Here is a 27,388-nt window from a genome sequence, read left to right as displayed (position 1 = left end):
CAGTAGAATAATTTTGTCTGTTTCCTCTCCTAAATAAATCCTGGTGAGGTTTTTGATAGGAATTAAAATTATTTTAAATAATCTTTCTTGGAAAAATTGACAGCGTTAAGTATTTTATTTTCTAATCCAGGAACATGTGTCTTTCTCCATTTAAGTCATTCCCCCGCCCCCCTCAGTTTTCTTTAAAAAAGCCTCACACGTTTACTGGCATGTTTGTTAACCTTTATTGTTACTGTGTATGAGGTTCTTTTTGCATTGTATTTCATTTTTATAAATAGGAAGTCATTTTAAAATGAAAATACAATGATAGCAAACGTGTATGTCATACATATCCACCATCAGAAAGAAAAACTATTAACATTTTCCATATTTCCTTTAACTCCTGTTTTTTAATTACAAGATATAAAACCTTAAAGTTGAACTTCCCTCTATTCTCCTTTCAGGTTCCATTCCACTTGCTCTACAGAGGCAACCGCTATCTTATTTTTGTGTAAATATTTCAGACCATATCATACTGTTATATATTTACTATGTATATTAGCATCCATGAACAATATGAAGTATTTTTTGTGTATTTGAAATTTTATGTAAATGATATTGTATGTATCTGTCTGCAACTTAAGTTATTGATCAATATGTTTTTTTAGTCCTATCCTTATCAATTCATGACTTAGATACTGAATTCATTTATTTAGTTTTAAGATAGCATAGAGTCCATCCTATGAATATACCACATTCTATCCATTCCTCTGTGGAGAGATATTTTAGTTTCCCACTTTTTTTGCTATTACAATCAATACTAGGATTAGCATTCTTGTATGTTTCCTGTGGGCACATGCAGAAGAGTCTGTTTAAGTATATATCTAGAAACTTTTCTACTAGAAATGCCCAGTGTCTAGAAAAGTGACCGATCCATAAATATTTATTGAATGGATGAATCAATTAGACAAAAAAAAAAAAAAATATCCAGGTAACTGGCCACTTTATAAGAAACATGCCCAAATCTGTGCTCCAGAAACTAGGCAAGGTTCTTCTTCACATTCAGTGCTAATTCTTTTCTGATTCTTCTTTTTGAGCCCAGAGGACCACTTTGTTCTCTGAGACTTTGGATAGTCTCCCATTCCAGTTTTAGTCTTCCTGCTTCTCTCCAAATGAATTGCTACTCTGCTGTTTTGTGCTGTTTTCATCTTTTAGTTATCCTAATTCTGAAAGTCAGAATTATGTTTACATAGTATAAGTCTGGAAAATATATGAAAATAAAAGAAAATATGCCCTCACTACCCTCCATGAATCCTGCTATTCATGTATGCTGTTAAAATCTGAGCTCAGTCGTGAGTTCTCTTAGGGAGGCAGCATAAGAGAGGAAACAAGATAGACTTTGGAGACAGACTTGTTTTCTATCCCCAGTCTGCCACTTACTAGCTGGAGCAAGTATTATTTTGTCTGAGCTTTCGTTTCCTTATCTGCAAAATGAGAAGAATCCCCACCAGGTAAGATGTTAGAGAAGACTTGTGAGGTGGTTGGTGAATTGTGAGCACGCGCCAAATGTAGGTTCTTTAATGCTTCCTTCTTTTCTTTTTGATTCCCTACCTGTTTTTAGATTGTTCAAGATAGCAGAACCTGATTTTCTTCCATTGTCTTTTATTCTCTGGCCATAGGATGAGCTACATTTTCTCTGAATCTTAGAGAAGTTTTAAGAGATGATTAGGTCATGTTTAATTTTGTCTAGTATTCCATAATATCCAAATACATATTCCAAAATATCCCAGTCTGTCCATCCCGAGGTCTCATTTCTGCCTTGCCTGCTATTGCTTCCTTATTGTTTGGTTCCCCTCAGGCTTCCTCTGTGGGCAAGAAGTAATGCCCGGTTATTATAGAAAATTAGGAAAATACAGAGAAGTGAAAAGAATATTTAAACTTTCACATTGTTCTAGTACACTGTTAATGTTTTCACATATTTCTTTTATGTATGCTTTAATCATAGTTGGGAGCCTACTGTTTGTGACATATTTATGTTTTGAGAGGTGAAAATACAGATAAAATTTGATTAATTTCTGTGCCTTAGAACTAGTTCTTGGAAAGTTTGGGGTTTGAGATGGGCACAGTTACATTTTGTTTCATCTCTAATAAAATGTGATACAATGAATGGAAATCTCATCCCCACAACAGTTCAGGAATGCTGCATGCTTTTTGGCAGTCCTGACTTTGGTTTTGAGAATTGCTTGAGTAAATCTTTTTTTTTTGCATCTTAACATATTTGTATCATTTCAGCCTTGGTCTTATTGTTTATTATTTGCAATATATTTATTTGGAACTTTTAATAACTTTAACTTACACTTTTTTTAAAATTTCAAACAGAGTTTTCTTTCTTTGATCCTAATGATACATCATGCCAGGAAATTCTCTTTGATCCCAAAACTTCTGTATCAGAGTTATTTGCCATTTTAAGACAGTGGGTGCCTCAGGTCCAGCAAAACATTGACATTATTGGAAATGAGGTAAGGAATTCTTACATTTTAAGTTTTGCATTGTGGATTGTTAATCATTTAGTTTCCTGCCCCCCACTCCCATCACACAGTCTGACTGGAAAAGAAGGTGTTAAGGGGGAACCTTTTAAAGATTCTGTTGTTTGACCTTTGTATTCCCCGGCTTTTCATGGAGCAGTGAGTGAGTGCTGCCCACTCTTCCCATTATTCCCCGCTGCCCCTCACTTCCTTGTACTTGGAGCTCTGATGGTATAGATTCTTGGTAGAACAGGCATTTTTCATATTTCCTTTCTTTATAGAAATTAATTTTGTGAACTTTAAAAAATACATTTCCTGAAGGGATTTGATTACCGTCATGTTTTTATCTATACTTTTGGTGGTTTGGTAGACATTTAGGCTTAAATATAATTCTTAAACATATTTGACTGTTTGAAGGAGGAACGAAAGAATAACTGGGTTCCTTGACCAGCATATTGTCATGTTTTCAGAAGAGAGAGCTTATGCTTTTTTCAAATTATACCATTACTCCCATCCAAAAGGAAATTTTACTTATCCTTTGAGAGGTTAAGGGACATATGTGTGGAGTGCCAGATTGCCTTGGAGAACTCTTAAGAATTTCCTTTATTCTGGTGACAAGTTCAGTTTTCATTATTGCTGTTGGGTATAGATTTAAAATTATCCTTAAGAGAAACCAGCTCTATCTACTTATTTTATTGAAACTAATTCAGATAAGACAGACCAACTTGGTTTCCCCAGCATTGGTTTGAAATCAGCTGACTCCAGTGGTCATGTAATCATAGCTCCCTTGGTTTCTTCAGATTCTTAAGAGAGGTTGCAATGTGAATGACAGAGATGGATTGACAGATATGACTCTTTTGCATTATACTTGCAAGTCTGGAGCTCATGGTATTGGTAAGTATGCGATGAAATCTATTAATGGCTTAAGACATCTATTCTGTATTTGTGCTTTTAGAGGCTATGTTTATGCCAACCAGAGTCCCAGGGAAGGTGTCTAGCTGATGATAATAATATTCCCTGAATAGGCAAGGATTCAGTTAGGTCCTTCCAAAACTCTTGTTCCCTTTGATCCTTTTTCTCAATTGTGTCTTTATAGCTTGGTAACTCCCAGTTTTTCTGTTTCAGGCTTCATGCCTGCATGAGAGTAACTGGTAACACCATAGAATCTTCCTGAGAGTTTACAGCAAGATTTGACAATCCAAGATCAGTTTTCCAGGCCTCCCAATCCCTACAGTCTTTGGGCCTGTCTAAGGTCTGTTCCTAAATACAAAACATATGTGTATATATTCCAAAATTGGTATTCCTCTGTGCTTTACCGTTGTGTAAACCTGCTTCTCTTACTTATGTGTTGTGGACATCTGTCCCTGTTTCAATAGTCTGGTACAGTACTTCTTAAACAATTGATGTTGAAGTACTCTTTTTTTCTTTGAAATCTATCATGGATTGATACTTTTGTAAAATCAAATAAAAATGAATTTGTAATAGAAAAGTGAAGTAAAAATAGAAAATGCAAGTCCAAAAGTTTTTCAGAAGGCATAAAATCACATTTCAATTAATATATTCAGAAGAAATGATTACATAGGGAAAAAGAAAAGAGGTATAAAAGTACAGTTTGGGGCTTGTACAGCAGTTCACAGAGCACACGTTCAGTAACGCTGGTCTAGTGCGTTATTTTTAATGGCTTTATAGTATTCTGTTACATAGATGTCTCACCATTTATTTAACCAATTTCTTCTTATTGTACTTTTTGATTGTTTCAGAATTTTATTCATAATAAAGAGTGTGGTGATGAACATCTTTCTACCTAAGTGTTTATCCATATCCCCGAGCATGATTATTTTCTTAGAATAAATTCCTTGCAAATGAAATTTTTGAGGTGTAAGTGTACATTTAGTATGCTGCTTTCTTTGGCTTTTTAAATGAGGTAGTAGATAGTTATCCATTGGAACTTAAAATTTGTGCTGAAGAAAAATAATTTAGAAAACCTTCTCTAGGTGATGTTGATACAGCTGTAAAATTTGCAACTCAACTTATTGATCTGGGAGCAGATGTTAGTTTGCGGAGTCGATGGACAAATATGAATGCTTTGCATTATGCTGCTTATTTTGATGTACCTGAGCTTATAAGAGTGATTTTGAAGACCTCTAAACCAAAAGGCAAGTACCATAAGATCATCTTTAGCTGTTATTAATTGAACACTTTATTAATGGCATAAAAAATATAATTCAAAGAGATTTTTACTTCTAATCCATCTTGTTCCATATGATCTCTCATCACATTTTATTTCCCAAAAGTAGTTTAAAATTTCTTTACTGAAGATTAATTACTATCCTTTCATGAAAGGCTTAATACAAAGAGATACAAAACAAAGAGTGTTCTCTGGGTTTTTCTATCTTTGCAAATTCCCCAGTATAACATGGACTTTATAAAGTGTGATTGAATCTGTGTGCTATATAATTCATCTTGAGTAACCAGAAATAGAGCAATAAAGCCATCAGAGCCAAGACTTGAAACCATAAAGAATATTTTAGATTGCGTACAGTTCTGAAATTCTGTGATTTCATTTAGAGATAAAATTTCAGGGTTTTATTTATTATACCTTCCTATCTTGATGATGATATCCTAAAATCGGAACATCAGAATGTCTAAATTACAGTCTTGGTATTTTGATTTTTTGTCTGGTCAGTGGGTCAGTTTTCTTTTGAGAAAAAAATGAGGTAAGTGCAGTAGAATTACTTTAAGTTAGAGGTTTTATCCATTTGTAGAAGACTTGTAGAGATTGAATAAATAAATTTCCCAGAATGTTCATTTCTAACCTCTGCTTTGTACGATTACCCATTTTCTCTTTAACTTTCAGTCTTTTCACTTTTTGAATGATGTTAGGAAGAAAGCCTGTCTCGATAGTACAGTGTCTTTAATCATTCGGGAATGGTTTGTCCTGAGCATGTCTTGGTCGTTTGCAGTTGTAGGTAGGGCTTGTGGGGTGATGTGGTTTAGATTAAGGTAGGATTAACAGAACCAGAGGTATATTAAACCCTTGTTATAGAAAACATTGAAAATGAGATTCCCAAATCTGGAGGATTTCCTGCATGTAAGTGTGGCATCATGATGATTTATTAAAAGTTATCAAAGTGTCCTTAGAATTGCAAGATACCTTTTCTTATTATGAAGTCCAGATTCATTTGTTGAAAAATGTATTGTGAATGAATACAGTATATAAGAACCTACATGTTTAGTCTTTAACTTAATTCCTGGTTTGAAAATTCTACATTGTTTTATCTACCATTTTTCTGTAAAGGGCCAGATGGTAAACATTTTAGGCTTGGGGGACCACATGGTTTCTGTTGCAACTACTTGATTCTATAATAGTGGCATGAAAGTAGTCAGAGAGAATATGTAAATGAATGTGTGTAGCTGTGTTCCAATAAAACTTTATTTATAGAAACACACGGTGAGTTGGATTTGGGCCAAAGAACATAGTTTGCTGGTCCCTAACCTTAACCCTTCTACCTCGTTATAGTCATGGCAAATACCAGGAATTGTATTAAGGTAGTTACTTTTACAAATAATAATTATTGCATTAATTTTAAACATAATTTAGTTTGTATTAGGTGGAAACCCATGATAATATCAGACCATTTTTAAAATGTAATTTTACTGTACTAATAGTTGGTGAACCAGATTGTACTATGCAAAGAAACAGTTGTTCCACTGTGGAATGGTGCTTCTAGTGGGTTGGTTTAAGTCTCATAAATGGTTAATCAACCTCTCCCCCTGCCAGAAAGCAAACAAACAAAAAAAACCCAACCAGCCTGGATCTTCTTACATTATAACAAATTAAAAATTTGAGTTAATACCTTGTGGAATTTAATTGCAGATGTGGATGCCACGTGCAGTGACTTTAATTTTGGAACAGCTCTGCATATTGCTGCCTATAACTTGTGTGCAGATACTGTGAAATGCTTATTGGAGCATGGAGCAAATCCTGCGTTTAGGGTAAGAAGTTAAATTAAAAGTGAAAAATATTAAAAGAATTAAAATGTCTAACATTATCTCCCCATGTAGAGGTGAACATGGATGTTACAGAACTCTTATGTGAGCAGATAATTTAAATTTGTATGTTGCATATGAAGATAATGATGATAAACTTCATCTTAAATAAGTTGAAGGCATAGCAGTGAATTTCAGTCCTCTTATATTGATAAGCTCTTTAGAACTTTCATTCAGCAAAATGAAATGCCCCTTAAAGTGTCAACATCTTTTAAGTATCTTTCATTTAGGTTTTTGGTGTATTTATAAAAAGTCAGATGTTAAAAGTGCATAATATTAAAGTTGTATTTCTATGTTAAATCATACTTTAAATTCTTCTGGCAAGAAATTTGATTCCAGGAAGTTTTTTAAAAAAGTACATTTGAGAGTGGAGTAAATCTTTAAAAATTAAAGGAAAAATTAGATTTTTTCATGATATTAGTGTTACTGATTTACAAAGTCAACACACAGGATTGAATTTCATAATCTTCAAATCACTTGGTATTTTACTGTCTTCACAAAAGTGGTTCTCAGTGCCCTTGAACTGGCAGGGCTGGGCGGTGCTTGAAAAGGCCTCTTTCCTCCCCTTTGTCCTCTCCTCCCTCCCTAATTTCTTGTTTCTCCTCTCCTCCCTACTTCTTTGCCACTTTTCTTTCTGTTTAATCCCATCAAATAGTTAATTAACGCCTCCCTCCTTCCCTCTTTGCCTCCTCCCTCCCTCCCTCCCCATTGTTTATTGGGCACTGTGAGACTACAACAAAAAATAGTCTCTGTCCTCAAAGAGAATACAATCAAGGGGGAAGGATGGGCAAGTCAGCAGTCAGTTTTCCTGCAGTGTCGTCAGCTCAGTGTGTTAGGCTGTGGGGGTGAGTGGAGTGTACACAGAGTGCCATGTGGTCACACAGGGGGTGCATCTACCCAAGCTTTAGGAAGGCATCCTGGCAAAGGTGACATTATTTAAACAGAATTAACCAGTTCTAGGAGGGAGGTGAAAAAAGCATTTCAGGCAGAGTGGAGTAGCATGAGCAAAGACTGGGAGATGATGATTCAGTTTGGCTGGAATGTGAAGGTATATGTGTTTGCTTTTTCTAATACAACTCTTGACAAACCCCGTTAGTAGAAAGAATATTTTGGATTTATTAAGTGAGGTATGTCATTAAGGTAAACTACCAGTTCAGGCCAGGAACAGTGATAGGTTACCATGTTTTGAAGATTAATAGTTAAAAAAAGTAGTTGACATGTAGTCAGCAGTAGCCCTTCGATCATACACTGATATCCAGTATTTTAGAAGATAACAGAATTTTATAATTATGAACAACCCTTCTTATGCTAGCATGGTATCATTGTTGTAATTTTATAATTTAGTGTGTTTCTTAACAGAAGTTTTAGTTACCAAATTTCATAGGAATTAACATAAGTGTGAGACTTACTCTGGAAAGGTGAGGACTTACCAAAAATCTGAGGTATAATAATCGTTGTAAATATAGTTTACAACTTATCAGTACAGGGTTTTTTCTTTAAAAATTTTCCACTTATCATCAGAGGACACATTAGTGCTATACATAACTTCATTATATTTTGTGTTTTTTTCTTTGAAATCTGGGGTTAAAGTAGTCCACTCATCCCAGAAAGTTGATAACATGTCTTCCTACCTTATGTGTATTTAGGACCAAACTGACTTGAATTTTACAACAAAAAATGTAAGGCATTTGCAAACTGTTCTAAAAGCCTCATTCTTTTATCCATATGGATCATTTAGAGATAATTATCAGCAGAGAAGAAAAGGAAGAAAAGTTTCTCAGCAAAAGAATCTTGAGTCATCATATTAAAAGAAGATTACCATCTGGAATCTTTCTCAAAAAGTCTGTTTTTGGTTAGGGAAAATGGAAGAGAGATAATGTGTTTCTGCTACTTTTTAGCATTTACTCTACCAGGTATTTTACTTGTTTGACTGTTTATGATGCTTCTCTCCCACCAGAGTGTGTGCTCTTGGAGGGCAGGGCTTTTTTTCTTCACTGTGGTGTCATTAGCACTTAGAGTGGTGCCTGGCGTGTACTATGTGTTCACTAAATTGTTTGAATAAGTAAATGATGAATTGAACTTAAAATTTTTCCAGAAATAATTGTATGTGACTGTATAGAGCTCTAAGTAGATATGAATTGAAAATTTCCTCTTTATTTGTAGAACGACAAAGGACAGGTCCCTGCTGATGTTGTTCCAGACCCAGTTGAAATGCCACTAGAAATGGCTGATGCCGCAGCAACTGCTAAAGAAATCAAGCAGATGCTGTTAGATGTGATGCCTCTGTCATGTCATATCTCAAAGCCCATACTTCCAAATTACGACCGCGTTACTAGCAAGGCAATGCTTACGTCACTTGGCCTGAAGCTGGGGGATCGTGTTGTTATTGCAGGACAGAAGGTATAGTAAGTAGCTGGACTCTGAAGCTGTGTCCAAGGTCCTTATATCTGTGAACTGTGTGGCAAGGGTGCTTACAGTGTGGCCAGTTTTTAGTTTTTGTGAAAATGTTCAACGTGTAAGTGGAAAGATACTTCATGGCAAAATGTGAAACTTAGATGCACGTATATTACAGAGTATGATTTAAGAATGTATACAATTTGAATTTAATAATGAAGACAGCTTTACCAGAATGGGAAAAAAGTAGTGTGGTAGGGCTGTTGAGTGAATTGAAAGGCCTGATCTAAGCACTCGTCTGCCGGGAGGTTTTTCCTGGCAGCCATGCCATCCTTAGAGGCATCTTCCTCTGCTATTACCTCAGAAATGGAGCAAAGTAGACCCACCCTCTCATTCATGGGTGTTTATCAACTTTTTCTTTTATGGATTGTGTGTTCAGTATATCTAAGGAACTTTTGGCTATATTTCTTATAGAAGTTTTATAGTTTTGGGTATTACATTTACATTTAGTTTTATATTTAATTTTGAGTTAACTTTTGTATAGAGTACTAAGACTACGTAAAGTCTGTCTGTCTCTCTTTCTTTTTTGCATGTAGTTACCTATTTGTTCCAGCACCTATTTTTGAAAAGACTGTTCTTTCTTGAATTGCTCTTGCTTTCGTCAGTTGACCATATGTGTATGGGTATATTTCTCGAGTCTGTTCTGCTTCATTGATCTAATGATTATCCTTGTGCCGATTGCTGTTATAGTAAGTCTTGTAATCAGGTATTGTTAGGACTTTCAATTGTTTTTTTACTTCCTTTGCCTTTCCTTGTACATTTTAGAATCCGCTTGCAGATTTATACAAAAATTCCTGCTGTGATTTTGAATGGAGTTATATGAAACATAACTCAGCTGAGGAGATTTGACATTTAAAAAATATCAAGTTTTTCAATCACAAGCATAATATCTCTCTGTTTACTAGGTCCTTGGTTTATTTCCTCAGAATGTTGTAGTTTTAAGCAAAGTTACACATAATTTGTTAGATATATACCTATGTTTTTCATGATCTTTGGTGCTTTTGTAAATGATCGTGTTTTTGAAATTTCATTTTCCAATTGTTCATTGGTAGCATATAGATACACAATGATTTTTGTATATTGGCCATGTATACTATAACTTTGCTAATTTAGTCTGTTTGCCTTATTTTTGGTGGATTTTTTTGGATATTCTATGTAAACAATCATGTTGTCTGTGAATAGAGACAGTGTTATTTCTTTCCAATCTGTATGTCTTTTGTTTAGTTTTCTTGCCTTATTTCATTGCTTAGGACCTCCGGTGTAATGAATAGATGTAATAAAAGTCAGCATCCTTGCCCTGTTCTCATTATAAGGGCAAAGCAAACACTCAGCCTTTCATCATTAAGCATGATAATTGTTAGCTGTGGATTTTGTGGGTGTCTTTTCTTAAGTTGAGGAAGTTCCCATCTATTTGCAGTTTGCTGAGATTTAAAAAAAAGTTATCATGAAAAAACATTGAAGTTTGCTAAAGGCTTTTTCTGCATATGTCAAGAGAAAAAGTACCCACCACTTGCTTTTGTCTGTGGAAACAATGATGAATTATATGGATTAATTCTTAAATGTGGAACTGGTCTTGCATTCTCATGATAAAACTCATTTGGTCATGATTTATTATCCTTTTTATATATTGCTGGGTTTGATTTTCTGTTATTTTGTTGAGGATTCTTATATCTGTACTCATGAGGGATACTGGTCTATAGTTTTCTTGTCATGGGTTTGGTATTAAGGTAATGTTGGCTTTAAAAAATGAGTTGGGAATTGATCCTTCCATTTGGTATTCTAGGTTTGTGTAGAATTGATCAGTATTTTTCCAATTCTTTGGTAGAATTCACCAGTGAGGCCATGTGGGTCTGGAAGTTTTTTTATTTTGGAAGATTTTTAACTACAATTTCATTTCAGGTGTGACCTTTGACAGTTTGTGTCCTTCAAGAAATTGGCACATTTCAACCCATTTGTCAAATTTATAGGCATAGGGTTGTTCATAATATTTCCTCAGTATTCTTTAAATGACTGAGGGAATGTAATAATGTCCCTCATGAATAACATCATTCATTATGGTTGTTAATTTTTGTCCTCTCTCTTTTTTGCCTTGGTCTCTAGCTAGAAGGTCATTAATATTACTTATCCTTCCAAAGAACTACCTTTTGATTTCATTGATTTTTCTTAATTGTTTTTTTGTTCCTAATTTCTTTATTATTTTCTTCCTTTTGCTTGGTTTAGGTTTTACCTTTTGAGTTTCTTAAGGTGGAAGATAACTGATTTGAGACCTTTTTTAATATAAGCATTTTAATGCTATGAATTTCCCTCTAAGCACTGCTTTTGCTGCATCCTGCAAATTTTGATATATTATTTTACCATTTTTTTTCAATTCAAAATATTTTAAATTTTCCATGTGATTTTCTCTTCTATCATGGGTTATTTAGGAATATATTTAAATTCCAAATATTTAAATATTTTCCATAGATCTTTCTATCAGTGATATCTGGTTTAATTCCACTATGCTCTGAGAACATATTTTTTCATGATTTGTATTCTTTTATGTTTGTATTCTGTTCCTTTGTGTCTAGTGTTATACAAATCTCAGTTACACCAAATTGGCATTTAGCTGATTTCAAGTTTTAGTGTTTCTTTATCCTTACTGGTTTTCTGCCTACTTGGCCATTAATTACTGAGAGATGTGTGTTGAAGTCTCCAGCTATAACTGGGGATTTGTCTATTGTTCTTTTCAGTTCTATCAGTCTTTACTTTTTGTGTTTTGAAGCTCAGTTGTTAGGTGTATACAGACTTAGGATTCTTTTGTCTTCTTGGTGAAGTGACTCTTTTATCATTATATAATATCTCTTTTTATCCCTGGTAATATTCCTTGTCCTGAAGTCTACTTTGAGAGAATGGTTATTAAAAACTTCCATGGTGAATTCCAAAATTATTCTGATTTATATTTTCTTTAGGTTGGAACATTAAGATTTTGTGGAGCAACTGAATTTGCAAATGGGCAGTGGGCTGGCATTGAGTTGGATGAACCAGAAGGAAAAAACAATGGAAGTGTTGGAAAAGTCCAGTACTTTAAATGTGCCCCCAAATATGGTAAAGTAGATACTATCTAACTTAATGAGAATTTAAAATAATCAAATTTTACTTTAATTGTTTTTAAACAAAGCTTTCCCCCTGCTTACTTATGTAATAAATGAAGGGGCTGCCCCTTTACTTGCTGTGAACAGTACAATGATTGGGACATGGTGTCTCGCCAGGAGGACACCCTACTCTTCTGTAGATCTCCCTTAAATCCTGCTCAGCTGGTGTCCTGGCTGAGGAAGGGGCTTTAATATCAAGGACATACAGAGCTCTGGAGGCTGAAAGACTTGAAGAACTGGAAAAAGCAAGTGAAGCCAGCTTTATGACTGTACTCCTGAGTTGGGATGGTTCTTTCTCTTTTTGACAAATGTTTGTTTTGTTAAATTCATACTCTCTCACGCACATACTGACACATTGATTTCAATTTGTCACTTTTTGTGTTGTGAATATGTTTCCTTGCTGTGAAAAATTGTTCTAGAACACAAATTTTCCTGTTTGCGTAGTATTTCATCTTACAGCTCCATACTGTTGCTTAGAGTCTGACTGCTTGGATGTGAATCAGCTTCTCTGCCTACCTGCTGTGCGACCTTTGTTTTCTTCTTGTGCCTCAGATTGTCTTCTACAAATGGGGCTGATGATACCTCAAGAATTCATGTGAGGATAAATGAGTTGATGAATATATAAAGCACCTAGGATAATGCTTGATTCCCTGTGAGCACTCAACAGATGTTAGCTATTTGCTAACTTGTAAATTTATCAAAATTACAAGTTTCCTTTTGTCATACCCTTAAGATGGAGCCTCATTTTTGGTCTGTTACTGAAAACTTTTTGTTTATAAAAAGTGCTCATTGTATAAGATTTGAAAAACATAATAAAAGAAAAGAATATAAAATTTTGTGACAATTTGGATTTTGTATAGGTATATATTGTGCATTTTTTATTTGACATCCAGTTATAATTCTCCAAATCTTCAAATATTGCTTGAACATTATTTTTAATGGATCCATTTCCTTCAATTTTTCCAATTTGATGGGTGGAAATTTTTATTTGAATTAATATTTCTGTGATCATGGTAAAATAAAATATTTACCATGTTTTGTTGTAGTATATATATTTTTTGTGTCATCTTGGCAATTGCCAAGAAATAATTATTCATATTATTTGCTCTTTAAAAAATGGGGATATTTGTGGGTTTTTGAAAACTGATAAGAGGTTTTAAAAATACAAATATATTTTAGGTTAGTAAGCCCTTATATCTGTTACAGATATTTTGCCTTTGAACTTCATTTGCCATGTTTTTGGACATGTAGCTTTATGTAGTTAAAAGACTTTTCCTTTATAATTTCTTACACTGCTTTTATGCTTAGATAGATAGTTCTCAATCCAAGGATTAGTTATTATATATTTTATTCTTTTGGTTGTTTTAACTTTTTTACACTGAATTATTTAATCCATTTGGAATTAATTTGATTAGTTTTTGAGGTTAAGAATTCAGTTTTAGTTTTCTTCTACTAGCTAATTTTGGCAAATGTCAAACAGATCAAGGGCAAGATCAGAAACCATTAGCAGCACCCAGGGCAAATGTAAATCAGATTCATGGGAAATGCTTAGATTGAAACAGAATGCATGTGGTCTCCAAAAATCTTATCATCCCAAGGAGAGGCATGCTTGATAAGAACAAAGCTGGATACCCCAAGGGCCCTGCCTTCCCCCTTTTCATACTTAAAGACAAGTTTGGGGGGCAAGGATCATGTGTTGGATTATGTAAAAACTGGAATAGCCCTGACTAAGCAGAAGCCAGAGAATCTCTCTCTTCTCAGCAACAGTTTTTTTCTCTTTCTCTTTCTCTTTCAAAATGTATCATTTTCCTTTTGGCTCGTTGTGCTTGTTTTGTTATAAATTAACTTTTGTAAATGCTGTAGTCTGTTTCAGGATTGTTTAATTCCATTGATGTGTTAATTCTAGCACATATTAGATTTTTTCAATTGTAAAATTTAAAAAATAATTTTAAAGACTTTTTAAGAAGCTTTAGGTTCATAGCAAAATTGAGAAGAAGGTACAGAAATTTACTCTCCCACCTCTGTTCCCACACACACATAACCTCCCCTGTTGTTAACATCCCTTCATTAGAGGACAAGTTTCTTAACAATTGATGGACCTATTTCAACACACAGTCACTAGAAGTCTGTAGTTTACCTTAGGTTTCACTCTTTGTATTATATATTCTGTGGGTTTGGACAAATATGTAATGATGTGTATCTATCATTACAGTAAAATACAGAGTATTTCTACTCCCTAAAAATCCTCTGTTCTCCACCTTTCATCGCTCCCTACCTCAGCCCTTGGCAGCCACTGATCTTTATACCATCTGCATAGTTTTTGTCTTTTCCAGAATGTCATAATCACTGAAATCATACAGTATGTCTGTAGCCTTGTCAAATTGGTCTCTTTCACTTAGCAATTGCGTTTAAGTTTTCCTTCATGTCTTTTCATGGCTGGAAAGCTCATGTCTTTTTAGTGCTGAATAATACTCCATTGTCCCTATGTACCATAGTTTATTTAACCATTCACCTATTAAATATCTTGGTTGCTTCCAAGTTTTGGTAATTGTGAACATTTTATAATAAAATCTAATACTTGATAATATCATTTTATATCTTTTAATAATTACCAAAGTGAATATATATACCTGGTTTAATGAGTCAAATTGTATTGTAAGGTTTATTAAAAACAACAACTAAACCTTTCCCTGACTTGCCTTCCCTAACCCTGAGTCCTGCTCTTTAGAGGCAAGAACTTTTCCTTTAGCTGTATCTTCTGATATTAATATTCATATTTATAAATAATATATTTATATGAATCTTTGTTGTTTCTTTCAAGTTTAGACATCTATTGACTTGTACTATGAAGAGAAAGATTTGGTGCCCTTACTATTCTAAGTAATCTTTTTTTTTTAGCTTATTGGTTTTTGTGGAGCACATCCTTCAGTAGCTTTTTGACAAAGGATTCATGGGGAGGTAAATTTTTTGAGGCTTTCCATTCTAAAAATATGTTTATTTCTGTCTTCATACTTCATGTATTTTGGTGGGATAAGGAATGTTAGATTGGAATTCATATTCCCTCAGGACTGTTTTGAAGGTGTTATTCCCTTGTGCAAAGCAGTTTGGCAAACTTTTTCTGTAAAACGCCAAATAGTAAATATTTTAGACTTTATGGGCCATACAGTCCCTTGTTGCAACTGTGCAGCTCTCCTGTTGTGGTGAATAAGCAGCCACAGACAGTCTAAACAAATGGATGTGGCAATGTTCACTGGAACTTTACCAAAAACGAAGTAGGCAGGATGTGGCTTTCAGGTGATAGTTTGCCAACTATTATCTTGGGCTTCCAAGAAGCCCAAGAAATTTAAGTTTCAAGTATTTCTGTCGTCTGTTTTTGACCTTTCCCTTCTCTTTTTAAACTTTTTTATAATTTTTTTTTCCTGTAAGGTATGTGCCATTTTTTATTCCTTACTAATATTTTAGTGGCATTTTAGGAGGAAATGGAGTTCAATGCATATCTTTTAATGGAGTTTTGGTAGGAATTGTGATTAAACAAAATGGGCCATGTTTATCGAGAAATTTATTACTCTTCTATTTAAATAGTTCTTCCTTCTGTGCTCATTTTTAGGTAAATGTTACAATTATATGTCAAGATCTGAGAAAAGTCCCATTGGTACTTTGATTAGCATGAGTTACTTAATGCATAGGAAAGTCAGCCTGTGTATAGTGCACACTTTGGGATTTAATTGTGCCCAGTCATTGCTCTAAATTTAGTTTTGATTCTCCCAAATGATTTATTTAAAAAACAAGAAGAATGAGAACTATATAGGAGAGATTTTATATGCCAAAGGTATCTTTTGAAGCCATAGAATTAAATATTTATTTTTTTAAAAACAAATATATTTTATCATGTAGAAATTTTCTATTAAGATCTTGAAAGAAAAAACACATAATTTTCCTCAGATTAAGAAACAGCCATTCATTGAACATTATTATGATATAAATGACATAAACAAATTTAAAAAGTAATTCATAGTCTGGCTGATCTCATAAATATGTTCTGGTTTTCAGTTTTTTTATGGTCTTTCCTATATCCACATATATAATTTTTCATGGATATAACAATCAAATATATAATTTAATTCTTATTTTCTTGATTTACTTCTCATATTTTTCTGTATTTCTATGTAATCCATATTGCTTTATGTAGTAATGGTGATATAATAGATCATACAGTTAATTCATTCATTCTATTGCCAAATAATTGTTTTTTTCTTACTTAAGAATACTATTATGGTGATGACATAGTCACCTATGTTTTTTCCTCTGGTTTGGATTATTTTCTCATAATTTCCAAAGGTGTGTTTGGGTCATAGTAGTAAATGGAGAAATTGTTTTGGTTCTTGAAATCAATCTTCTTATAATATAAAATAATATAAAATGTAACCTTGCAATCTTTGTGTATACCTCTAAGTATAAATAGTTCCTTATAATTAAGGGCATAAAGTAGATTATTCAGAATTTTTGTCTTCCAGCAAGATTGTACCAATGTCTGTTACCAGAGTATAATTTTTTTCTTCCAGCTCTTTGTAACACCGTTTGTAATCACCCTCAAGTCTAGCATTTTATGTGTGTGTGTGTGTGTGTGTGTGTGTGTGTGTGTATTTGGCAAGGAAAAGAATTTAGAAACAAGAATAGAAAGTCAAGGAAAATCTGATAAATGGGAGACAGACTATATTGTGGAAAAGTCAAAAGAGGCAGAAAAATCAGGATGAGGTAATATAGAATCCAAGGGAGGGAAGAATTTTAAGATTAGCAGAAAACGTTATATAGTTAGCACTTTTTAGCTGTTGACAAAGCACTCACTTTTTGTAGATTCCTGAGCATTTCTACAAACCTTTTTTAAAACAAGTTGTTTTTGATATGTTGCATTTTAGTCATAACATGTCTTAGGTTGTAAACATTTAAGGAAAGAGTGTGATTTGCATATTAAGACTTTATTATTTTTTAAATGTCTTAGCCAGATAATCTTGGTGTTTATAGTTCGTATTCACTATCTCTAATATCTATGCATACTTACTTATAAAGGATATTTTATTGACTGGATAAACTCATTTTTAAATGGAATTTTATACTCTGAGCCATTACAGATAGGCAGCCACTTCCCCACATGCCTCCCATCCCCAAAATACACTGCATTGTCTCTGTCAAGAGCTGAGGGGTAGACCTTTGGGGAAGCTTTTATTTTATACTCAAAAGCATTTTTTATATCCCTACTCTGTGTAAGGCTCTGTAATTAGGTACAGTGGGGGAATGCAAAGATGAGTAACATTTGAATTTTACTTTCTAAAGGTATGCAGTCTGGAAGAGAGATAAAATATGGTCATGAAAAGCTTTGTTGTGGGCAAAAAATATCTTAAAGGAGATATAGATAAGGTGACACAGAAGAATAATTTTTATACTATGTAGTGCACTATTTGCCAATAGCTTGGTGAGAAATGATTATGATGGAAAACCATTACCTTTAGTCATTTCTCTTTTCCCTGAATTTCACTTAATACCTGTGTTTTTTATGTGATTCTTAAATTATTGTATATGTTGTTAGTCTCGACAACTCAATCGCAAGCTCTTTGAGGGCAAGTGCAGTGTCTTTTTCTGTCTCTCACTACAGGACATGTAGTAGGCACTGAAAAAAAAACAAAGTTTTATATTGCTTAATGGTTGTACTTGCCTCATTATTTGAAATGCTTAACACCGACTAAAATTCTCCATTGTCCCTTAGGTATTTTTGCACCTCTTTCAAAGATAAGTAAAGCCAAAGACCGAAGGAAGAATATAGTACACACTCCATCTACAAAAGCTGTACCACTCATCAGGTCCCAGAAAATTGATGTAGCTCACGTAACATCAAAAATAAACACCGGTAGGTCAAACCAGAAAGTTAGGAATCTTATTCCGCATATAAATTTTATTCATGGATTGCCTTATATTTAGGTTTTCTCACTTTTATTAGATAAAACCTGAATGTAATAAAACCTGCATCTTAACATGTTTTTAAGCCTCAACCATAATAATTTATGATTTTAATTCCTGACTAGTATTTCAGATGTGTTCTTTCCTTTTCTTCCCTACTACCTCTATACCTTTATCACTCCCAGTCTAACCTCCAAGCTAAAATTTATACTTGTAATATATCTTTATACAACACAGCTAGCTTTATGTTTCTCACTTATTGAAGAATTTTAATGACTTCCTTTTTATCAAAAAAGTCCTGACCCTTGAAATTGGTGGTTGGAGCCCTTTGTCTGTTTGATGGGCTGTTTTCCTGCCTCCATACTGGACTATGGTCTGCTCCACCTCACTGTCTTTTGGGAACATTGTTCTCTTTTCCCTCCATGCTTTGTCTCATGCTATTTCTCTGATTCTAGTAATTTGCCTTTTGAGGTCCTAGCCAATTCTTTACCTCCTTATTCAGATCCTGTTTCTCCATGAAAACTTTCCTGATGACCTTGAATCACTTTGATCTCTTCATCTCTAACTTTGGACACACTTGATGAAAGTATACCACTCAGTCATTTGGTATCTTGTGTTTGTTCTCTGGTTGCTTTATTTGTACAGGTCTTTTATTCTCTCAGCAAAACTTTAAACTTTAAATGGGCTGTGAGAGTATTTTGTGCTTCTGTATTCACTGTAGCACATAGCACAGAATTGGTGCTCAGTAAATATGAACTCATCAATAGTGAATCAGAAAGGCTTTGTACCACAATTAAAGGGTTTTGTTCAAGAATTTGGTTGGCCTTTCTACTCATTTCCATCGAGCTATTTGAATATCCCTGTGTCAATACTGTGCTTCATAATTACTATAGTTAAAAAAAAATCTGGGAATAAGGAAACCTTCCTACTTTATTCTTGAGCAGTGTCTTGTCTGTTTGGGCCCTTATAAATCACACTTCCATATAAATTTTAGAATAAGCTTTAAGTTTCTATTTTAAAAAAATGTTCTGAAGTTTTAATCGGTATTGCATTTAATCCTTAAATTTCTTTGGGAAGACCTGACATCTTTACAATATTATCTTTTAATTATATGTAAGCTTGGGATTTTGCTTTATTTAATTAGGTCCTTTAAAAATATCTCTAAGATTTAAAAATTTTCTCTGTAGCTATTTTGTACCTGTTCTGTTGAATCTATTCCTGGGTGCTTCATACGTTTTGTTACTGTTGTAAATGGTATCCTTTTAACCTGAAACCCAGAAGTACATAGTAGATATGGAAAGAAAGCTCAAAGAGAAGCCCTCTATTTCTGGCTTAAGGAGCAGGAAGGGGGTCCCCTACTAGACAGAAAGTGGAGGAAATCCCTTTTTCTTTATGATAGCTTTTTTATCCCTCTGGTTCTTTCGCACCCCAGTCCCTGGGCAGCCCTTCACGGTGTAGCAGCAGCAGTGGGACGGCCAGGCACCTAAACCCCTAAGGGAGGGGAGCCCTTATCTGCACCAGAGTAACTGTGCTCCCAAGAACATGGATGCAGTCCCTTTTCGTTTTTCTTTCTTTTTCTCTCCGCTTGGCTCCAGGGCAGAATCTGCCTCAGGAGACTGTATGACAGAGCAGGGTAACTAAAGCCTAGGCTTTGTACCCAGAATCCCAGGAACAGGTGTCGCAGAAGCATGAAAGTGTCAGGGAGACCGTGGAGAGGAGGGAGCTCAAGAAACTGATTTCAAAATGTTTGGCATAGACTCCTAAGTTGTGCGTGTGTGCTGTGACCATAGGCTTTGGTCTCGTGGGTAGACTACTACTGCCCAGGTCCCACACTGACCGCTGGCTGGTACAACGCATGAGAAAGATCTCAGAAAGGCTTTACAACCGAACTGACATGGGATCCACAATGTACAGAAAGTGAGGAGGAACTTCTAGCCTGATCCTAACTGGGTCAACTGTCTGCTAGAACAAAACAAAACAATCAACATTCCCTATACGATTTAAACAAGACCCAGAGTCCCACAGCAAAATATTCAAAATGTACAGATACAATCCATAATTGCTCAAAATAAGAAAAACCAGGAAAATCTCAATATCTCTCAGGTAAAAAGACAAACTAGGGATGCTAACCCTGACATGACCCAGACATTTATCAGATAAAGACTTTAAAGATTGTTGTAGCCATGGTCTATACATTTAGGGCAAACACACTTCTTAAGATAGACGGACAGAAACTTTCAGAAAAGAAATGAGGATATAAAAAGAACCAAAGGATACGTATGCATGCGCTCATGTGCACACATACACACACAGAGTTTAAGTAAAACTGGGTTAATTCAAGATTGGCGGATTGTATCAGTGTCAGTATCCTGGTTGTGATATTATGCTGTAGTTTGTAAAATGTAACCTTTGGGGGAAACTGGGCTGAGTGTACAAGGGATCTCTCTGTATTATTTTTTACAACTGCATGTGAATTTCCAGTTATCTCAAAAAATTCAAACGAAAAGAAAGAACCAAATGGATATTTTCGATAACTGGAAATTAAGAAATCCCCTGTGTGGGTTGCCTTCACAAAGTCCCTCTTACCCATCCCTCCATTCAGTTCCTGCTCTTGTGGTTCTGGCCTTCATTCTGCCTGTTGTAATAACTTCTAACTGGTCTCTGCCTCCAGGCTGTGCTTCTCCAGTTTGCTCTAAACGTTGCTCTCAGGGGAGGGTTCTTCGCCCATCACTCTGTCCAGGCCAGTCCTCCCTCTCAGAGTCCCTCGAGGGCCCATTCTTTACAGGAGAGTCCTGGTTCCTGAGCTGGCACTGCCACCCTCGGAGATTGTACTGTTACCTGCCCATCCAGACTGGCTTCTCCCGCATCCCCAAAGTACTCTCTGTTCTACTGAGCTACTTACTTGTCCTTCTGTGACCCTGTCTTTAAGGTTTTTTTTTCTTTTTGTCTACCCAGAATACTTACCCTCAGTTATTTCTGACCATACCTCCAGTATTCTCTGGAAGAAATCTGACCTCCCCCTCAAGACCCACCTCATAATGTGAGCTTCTTGATGAGGCATTAATTTATCTTTGTAGCCATAATTATTGTCTCCTTCTTACATAAAAAATGTCCTTATATTTTAGTAATTCATGTTTATGTCTGTCTTCCATACTAACCTGGAAAGGTCCTCCTGTAGGGCTAGGACCATGTATTGTTCACTTGTGTGATGCTCAGGGTGCCAAGCGCAGTTCACCCCAAATGCTTCATAAGTGCGTAGAATTGGAATGGATGCTTAATGGAATTTTAAACTGGGCTGAGTCCATTCGGTTTCCTCTTTAAATAATTTGTTTTTGAAGAATTGAAACAGGTTTTAATAAGGTGAAGTCACAAGCTTTTTCTTTTTTAGATTAAGTTTTTATGAGAGTTGGGTATGATCAGAGTGGGATGGCTATTTTCAGAATACCAGTGGCCGAGAGTGCAGGATTTCTTACCATCTTATTCTCACTCAAATGAATCATTGCTTTAATGATTTGCAAAAACTTTTACCCCAAATTCACTATCGATAGATAGAAAATCTACAGTAATGAATTGCATGCATACACCAGTGAGCACATAAGTTGTTTGCGAGTGCTGATGAGTGTGTGGCAGTCGTGTCTTAGCTGTATTAGGCTTGCTTTACTTGCTGGCATGCATACACACTGATGAGAGTGCATCGAGTATCAGACAGTTAGGTAACTGTGTTTTAAATGCTTTATGTTATTTAGAATTCCTTAGTGGATTGTTAAGTGGGCTTAAAAGATACTTCAGTGATATTTGGAGAAATTGATTAAGGTTTTCAGATGGGCTGGAAATGCATTCTTTCCTTTCCCCATTAAATAATGAAATATTGGCCTCTGCTGTCTGTGAATGTATTATCCAACATGTTCTCAGAAGTGGATAAGATTTAGATACTGAGGGATGTCTGTACTTTAAAAAGTAAATACATTTTTATGTTTAACATTAAGCAAAATTCTTGTTTGCTGAAAAGTGCTTTGTTTCTATGTCCTAGGATTAATGACATCAAAAAAAGATAAATCTTCGGAATCAATACTTTCATTGCCTTCTGGTGAAGAATTGAAAGCTGTAACAGAGAAAGTTGGTAATACAATTTATATTTGAAACTTTAAAATAATACAGTCATGTAGCTTATATGGGGGCTCACTTTTAAAGTTCTTAAGGGAAAAATCATTAGAGTAAAAATTATCCTAGAAAATACCTTTAGGAGCTCATAATAAAGTATATACATGTGCTTTATATAAAACCCTGTAATTACTATGAATCTCATGTACATTTAAATTAGAGAACTACTGGATTAGATTAAAAGAGGGACTAAAAGGAAATCCCATAGTGTAGATGGCTTGATAATGTTTAAATTTGGCCTTCAACTTTAGTAGAGCATGAGTAAAAAATTCAGAAGTAATCCTGCTTGCCTTCGGGTTAACTCAAAACATTTTAATACTAAGTTTTTGTTAACTTAAAACATATTGATAACATTTTTGATATAAATAAGATAAGATTCTATAACTTTTCTAAAGTGAGAGATGAGAGACACTGGAATAATCAGTTTGTATTAATGATGTGACAGCATTCTCTTATATAAAATTATTATTGAGTGTGAGTGCTTAAAATACAACTGCTGGGGTTGAAGTAGGTATGAAATACAGTATATTTGGATGAAGTCAGGCATTTTTTTCACCACTAGGTAATCCACAATTGAGGAAGCTAACAGGGGAGTTTCAGGATTTACCTGGAAAAGCACCTTATTGGTTCTCTTCTTATTTTCCACCCTCTGATGTATTCTTTCCTTCTCCTGTATTAGGCGCCCTGCCTGGATCCATCAGTAGCTGCTCCTCTACATCTTCTTTGGAACACAAACCGAGCCACCCCAGGAAACTGAATGCGCGTAGTGGGAACAGGAAGGCAATGAGCCAAAGCCCGTCCGTCTCATCCAGAGCCAGTGCTGGTATCTATGGCTTTTTCCACCAGGCTTTCTTGGTGTTTTTTATCTTGGTTTGTTTGTAAGTAGATTTGCTCTTTATAAATGTGTAGAGGAACACTTGGCTTCAGTCCGTCTGAACGCCTGCCCTCTCCTCTGTCCCCCTGTCACTCGCCTCCCTCCCCTGTGGCAGCACACTCTGGGTCTCTCAGCCTGGCCCCCAGTGCTCTGTCGGCCATTTTCGTGTCTGGATTGACTTCTTCTCTTCCCCGTGTTTCTAAGGCCCCCAACCGTTTAAGGTTCATTTTAGAACCTTATGATAGATCCTCAGATACTTGGACCCTGTATGATTTATTATCTTATCTCTCTTCTAATCTAAACCTGATAATTACCAACATTCTAAGCACTTGACATCCCTTGCTTCACTTAATTCCCAAAATGAACCTATGGGGTAGGTACTTATTTTTCGAATGAGGAAACTGAGGGTTAGGGAAGTGAGTCATTGGTGTGCGGTGGCAGTTCGTAAGTGGCACACCCGGACTTTACCCTCAGGTCTGTCTGATGCTTTCCCTACGACGGTGGCAGTCCCCCTCCGTCCCAAGAGCCTCAGCTCTTCCTCACGCTGTGGGGTCTCCAGACCCGTCTGCCCAGCTGGCAGAGAGCTGAACTAGTGCCTCTCAGTACAAGGATGGTCCAAGGCTGCTCATACGGTTTTGGTGACCAGCCTGCAGGATTGGCTTGCATGGAGCGTTATGCTGGTCTCTGCGTTTTGCTGCTCGATATAGGGCTTCACGTTTGTTTTTGTTAATTTAATGTTAGAGGTTTCATGCCTCTGAATTTTGTTTCTTATATCTTGCTTAGCTTTTTCACATACTTTTGTGTCATCTTCATATTTAAAAAGTATGCTTTCTCTATTTTTATTTGAGTCATTGTTTAAAACTGTGTAGGAGAGGGTCAAAGGCTCTCCTAACAGGTTGATGCCAATAAACTGTTCGATGTGGTCTTTTAACTCGTAAATCCTGTGTAATGTCTTTCAGGCCACATTTCTTCAGTTACGTGTAAGGACGTGCAGAACACTATATCAAATTTTTGTTGAAATCAACATACATTGAATTTGTAGTTCACTTATTTACTTATTTATCAAACTTGTCCAGAAAGGAAATGAAGCCATTTTGGCATAAACTGTTTTTAATGAACCTCATAGTAATTACCAGATTCCTTTTCTAATGCTTTTAATACTTGTACTGAACCAGTATTTTAGTATAGAAAATGTTCATGACAGGATCTTTTTCTTGTAAAAATACTTTACTGGATGAGGGGAAACAAACAAATAAATACTCAACAGTAATACTGACATCATACACCTAAAAGTTGGTTCCCAACTTTAATAGTACAGACTCTGGAAGTTTTGCCTGAAGTTGTTTGCCTGGATGTCTATTTTCTGAGTAGACTGACCTCCCCGCAGCCAGTTTCTCTTCAGCGCCGTGGGCAGAGGAGGGAAGAGCCCGCAGTACAGCGCCCTCTCAGTCTTCACTTTGCTTGCATTTGAAGCCCTCCTTCATTTGGAATTTGGGCTTTTGACTTTTACTTGGTTTTAAAATTTTATGTAGGTATGGAACTACCTCTTTTACCCTTTATGAGAAGTAGTTCTAGTGTGCCTGCATACTTAACCTCTTTTTCTTTTTATAAACTTGAGGGGTATGTAGACTGAAATAATCGTGAAGATGAGGAGAGTTCCAATGGAGTGAGAAAGAGGACCTTTAAAGTAGGGGAGAGAACCTTTTAAAAGGGAGGAGATATGTGAGAGAAAGTCCACGTTCAAAACCCCATGAGATGCTTCCTTAAGACATTTTTCCAGAATGAGTAGATACTCCACTGTTTCTATAGACTTGCATTGAGGTAGATGTGGACTGCAGAGGGTGGATATTAGGATAAAGAATTAAGGAGAAAGAGGAGCAGAAAGGATACATTAGGGGACTGGGGGTAAAGGGAAAAAGTCTGTTCTGAGCCTCCCTGACTCCCACTGCTGAGCTCGCTGCCCATGGTCCGTTGTCTACAGACAGTGTGGGGACAGACCTGGCAATTTCTGGTCACAGGGCCTGGGTTTTAATCCAGGTGTGCCACCTACTACCTGTGAACACCATGTCTTAGTTAATTCCTGAATTTGTATCTTATCCATAATTACAATTATGAAGAACACTTTGTAAACCGTGAAGTGCTGTGGAAATACTAGTTGTTGTGAGGGCTGAGTACTTCTTAGTATAGTGTTTTATCCAGACCTTGCTTCTCCGTGGGTTTATGTTCCCCATTTGTTTCCATGTCTTTGGTTTCTCCCCCATCACCCGTGTGATGACTTGTATAGGGTTCTCTTGGCCCTCCCAGATTATAGCTACTCATATCTGTTTATGGACTGATGGGACAAGCCTCAGGGCCCACCTCTTCTCTGTTGAAATTGAACAGCTTTCTAGACTCTATTTCTCTAGGACTTTTGATGTTTAATAGTGGGCATTTCAGGGTTTAGGTTAAAGTCAGAATGAGGGGGAGTGGTTTTTTTCCTATTAAGGAAATCAATTTGGGGTCAGTGGAACCTTATAGCATTTTTATTTTCAAATCACATTCCTATATGTATCATTTACACTGAGTCCCAGTGAACTACTATAATTGTAGCATTTCACTAGAACAGGAATTGGCAGACCATGGGCCAAATCCAACCTGCCACCTATTTTTGTAAATAAAGTTTTATTGAACACTCCATGGCCTTTTTGTTTCTGTCTGCATTTATGCTGCAACAGCAGAGCTGAGAGTTATTTATAACAGAGAGACGGTCTGGCTTACAAAGCCTAAAGTATTTCCTGTCCAGCCCCTTACAGAAAAAGTGTGCTGACCTCTGTTCTAGTGAAGAGTGTCTGCAGGCAATCTGGATAGAGTTGATACTTTGCCAGAAGTCATATGCATTAAGTTCCCGTGGCAATAATTTTCTCAGGCAACCCTTCAAATTTCCTTAGAGTAGCTTGATTTCACATGTGAGAAAAATAGCTGTGGATGATGTATATAATGAAAGGCATCATGTATTAAAATCTCCTAGACTGGTTAGAATATATGGTGATTTTTTGGCTAATGTGCTTTTTGAGTTTTTTTTCCATTTGTTTTTTTCTCCTCTTTTCCTGCCCTATCCTCTTCCCTCCCCCAACCAATTAAACAGGTCTGAATTCCTCAGCAACGTCTATAGCACCTAGTGGGGGCTGTGAAGGAGAGCTCCACCTCGGAGACCGAGTGCTGGTGGTAGGCCAGAGAATTGGTACCATTAAGTTCTTTGGGACAACAAACTTTGCTCCAGGTAATTCATCTGTATTTTCTGTGCTCAATTTGAATTCCTTAGAATACAAAAGATTAAAAATTTTACATAAAAATAAAATTTACTTACAGTGAGTTCTTGATTAACAGTTCTTGTAGATGGTAGCTGTGCCAGAGAGAATGCAAAACAGTCATTAAAATGCAAACTGTGTCTACTCAGGTTGACTCTTATCCATAAATTTTTCTTGCCAATTATGTTTTAAATTGTCTAATGTTAAAATTAGTTGTCACTCTCCTGTTTCATGCTCACTGATTGCCAAGTGTGCTAAATAACAGAGAAAACATTTTAGAATTAGATTTTTTGCTAAGCACAATCTTTAAAAAGGGTAGATAATGAGTACACTGCCTGTAGCTTTTATCGGAGTAGCTTGAAGAGAAAAGCAAACAAAAGGATTTGAAGGAAAATGAAAAAACTTGTGTACCCTAGGACCTTAAAAATACATGTTTGTATATTTACATATTCATTCCAATCTAGACATAATACTGTGTTTCCAAAAGTAGAGATTATTTTTCTTGTGCATTTTCAGTGATTGTTACTTCAAATAGAAGCCCGTTGAATGACACCATGTTTGTATGTTTTAAATAGCAATATGCTATTTTGACACATGGTGGCATTGCAGCATTTTAGAACAGATTAGCTAGGACACTGATTTTTTAAAAAAAGTTTGTAGCCTTCTGTCAAGAACTGTGAAGGAGCTGAGATTTTACCCTTGTTGGAAGCTAAGAACTTAGACTGCCAATTTCATAGATACTGGACAGAAGATGTTAGTCTCTTGGGTCAGACACAGAGGACCTTTGGACTCAACAGCAGTAGCCATAGCCAGGGTGTCCGCATTTCTTGTTCCCTGAGCCTCAGCCAGGGGACAGGCGACACCTGCACTCCCAGTGGTTTATGCTCCAGGGGAGGAGCTCTGAGCTTAAGGAATCTGAACCTTTCTACTAGATAATAAGCATGACCGTCTTTGTGTGCAAGACGTTGTGTCTGT

General features: G+C 35.7%; 1 protein-coding gene across 5 annotated transcripts in view; it reads left to right on the top strand.

Annotated features, from left to right (window-relative positions):
• Positions 1–27,388, top strand: part of CLIP4 (CAP-Gly domain containing linker protein family member 4) — a 62,216-nt gene that overhangs the window by 9,732 nt on the left and 25,096 nt on the right. For all 5 annotated transcript variants that reach the window (XM_036903605.2, XM_057497301.1, XM_057497300.1 and 2 more), the window contains exons 3-12: positions 2,359–2,498; positions 3,305–3,398; positions 4,499–4,660; positions 6,382–6,500; positions 8,718–8,954; positions 11,957–12,092; positions 17,901–18,041; positions 22,122–22,211; positions 22,932–23,075; positions 26,251–26,385. In XM_036903605.2, the coding sequence (XP_036759500.2) occupies positions 2,359–2,498; positions 3,305–3,398; positions 4,499–4,660; positions 6,382–6,500; positions 8,718–8,954; positions 11,957–12,092; positions 17,901–18,041; positions 22,122–22,211; positions 22,932–23,075; positions 26,251–26,385 (1,398 nt within the window). The remainder of the gene's footprint in view (positions 1–2,358; positions 2,499–3,304; positions 3,399–4,498; positions 4,661–6,381; positions 6,501–8,717; positions 8,955–11,956; positions 12,093–17,900; positions 18,042–22,121; positions 22,212–22,931; positions 23,076–26,250; positions 26,386–27,388) is intronic.

The sequence above is a fragment of the Manis pentadactyla genome, chromosome 2 (assembly GCF_030020395.1).
Source record: "Manis pentadactyla isolate mManPen7 chromosome 2, mManPen7.hap1, whole genome shotgun sequence".
NCBI classification, from domain to species: domain Eukaryota; kingdom Metazoa; phylum Chordata; class Mammalia; order Pholidota; family Manidae; genus Manis; species Manis pentadactyla.
The sequence above is the reverse complement of the archived record's forward strand: the minus strand, read 5'-3'. Positions and strand labels throughout refer to the sequence as shown.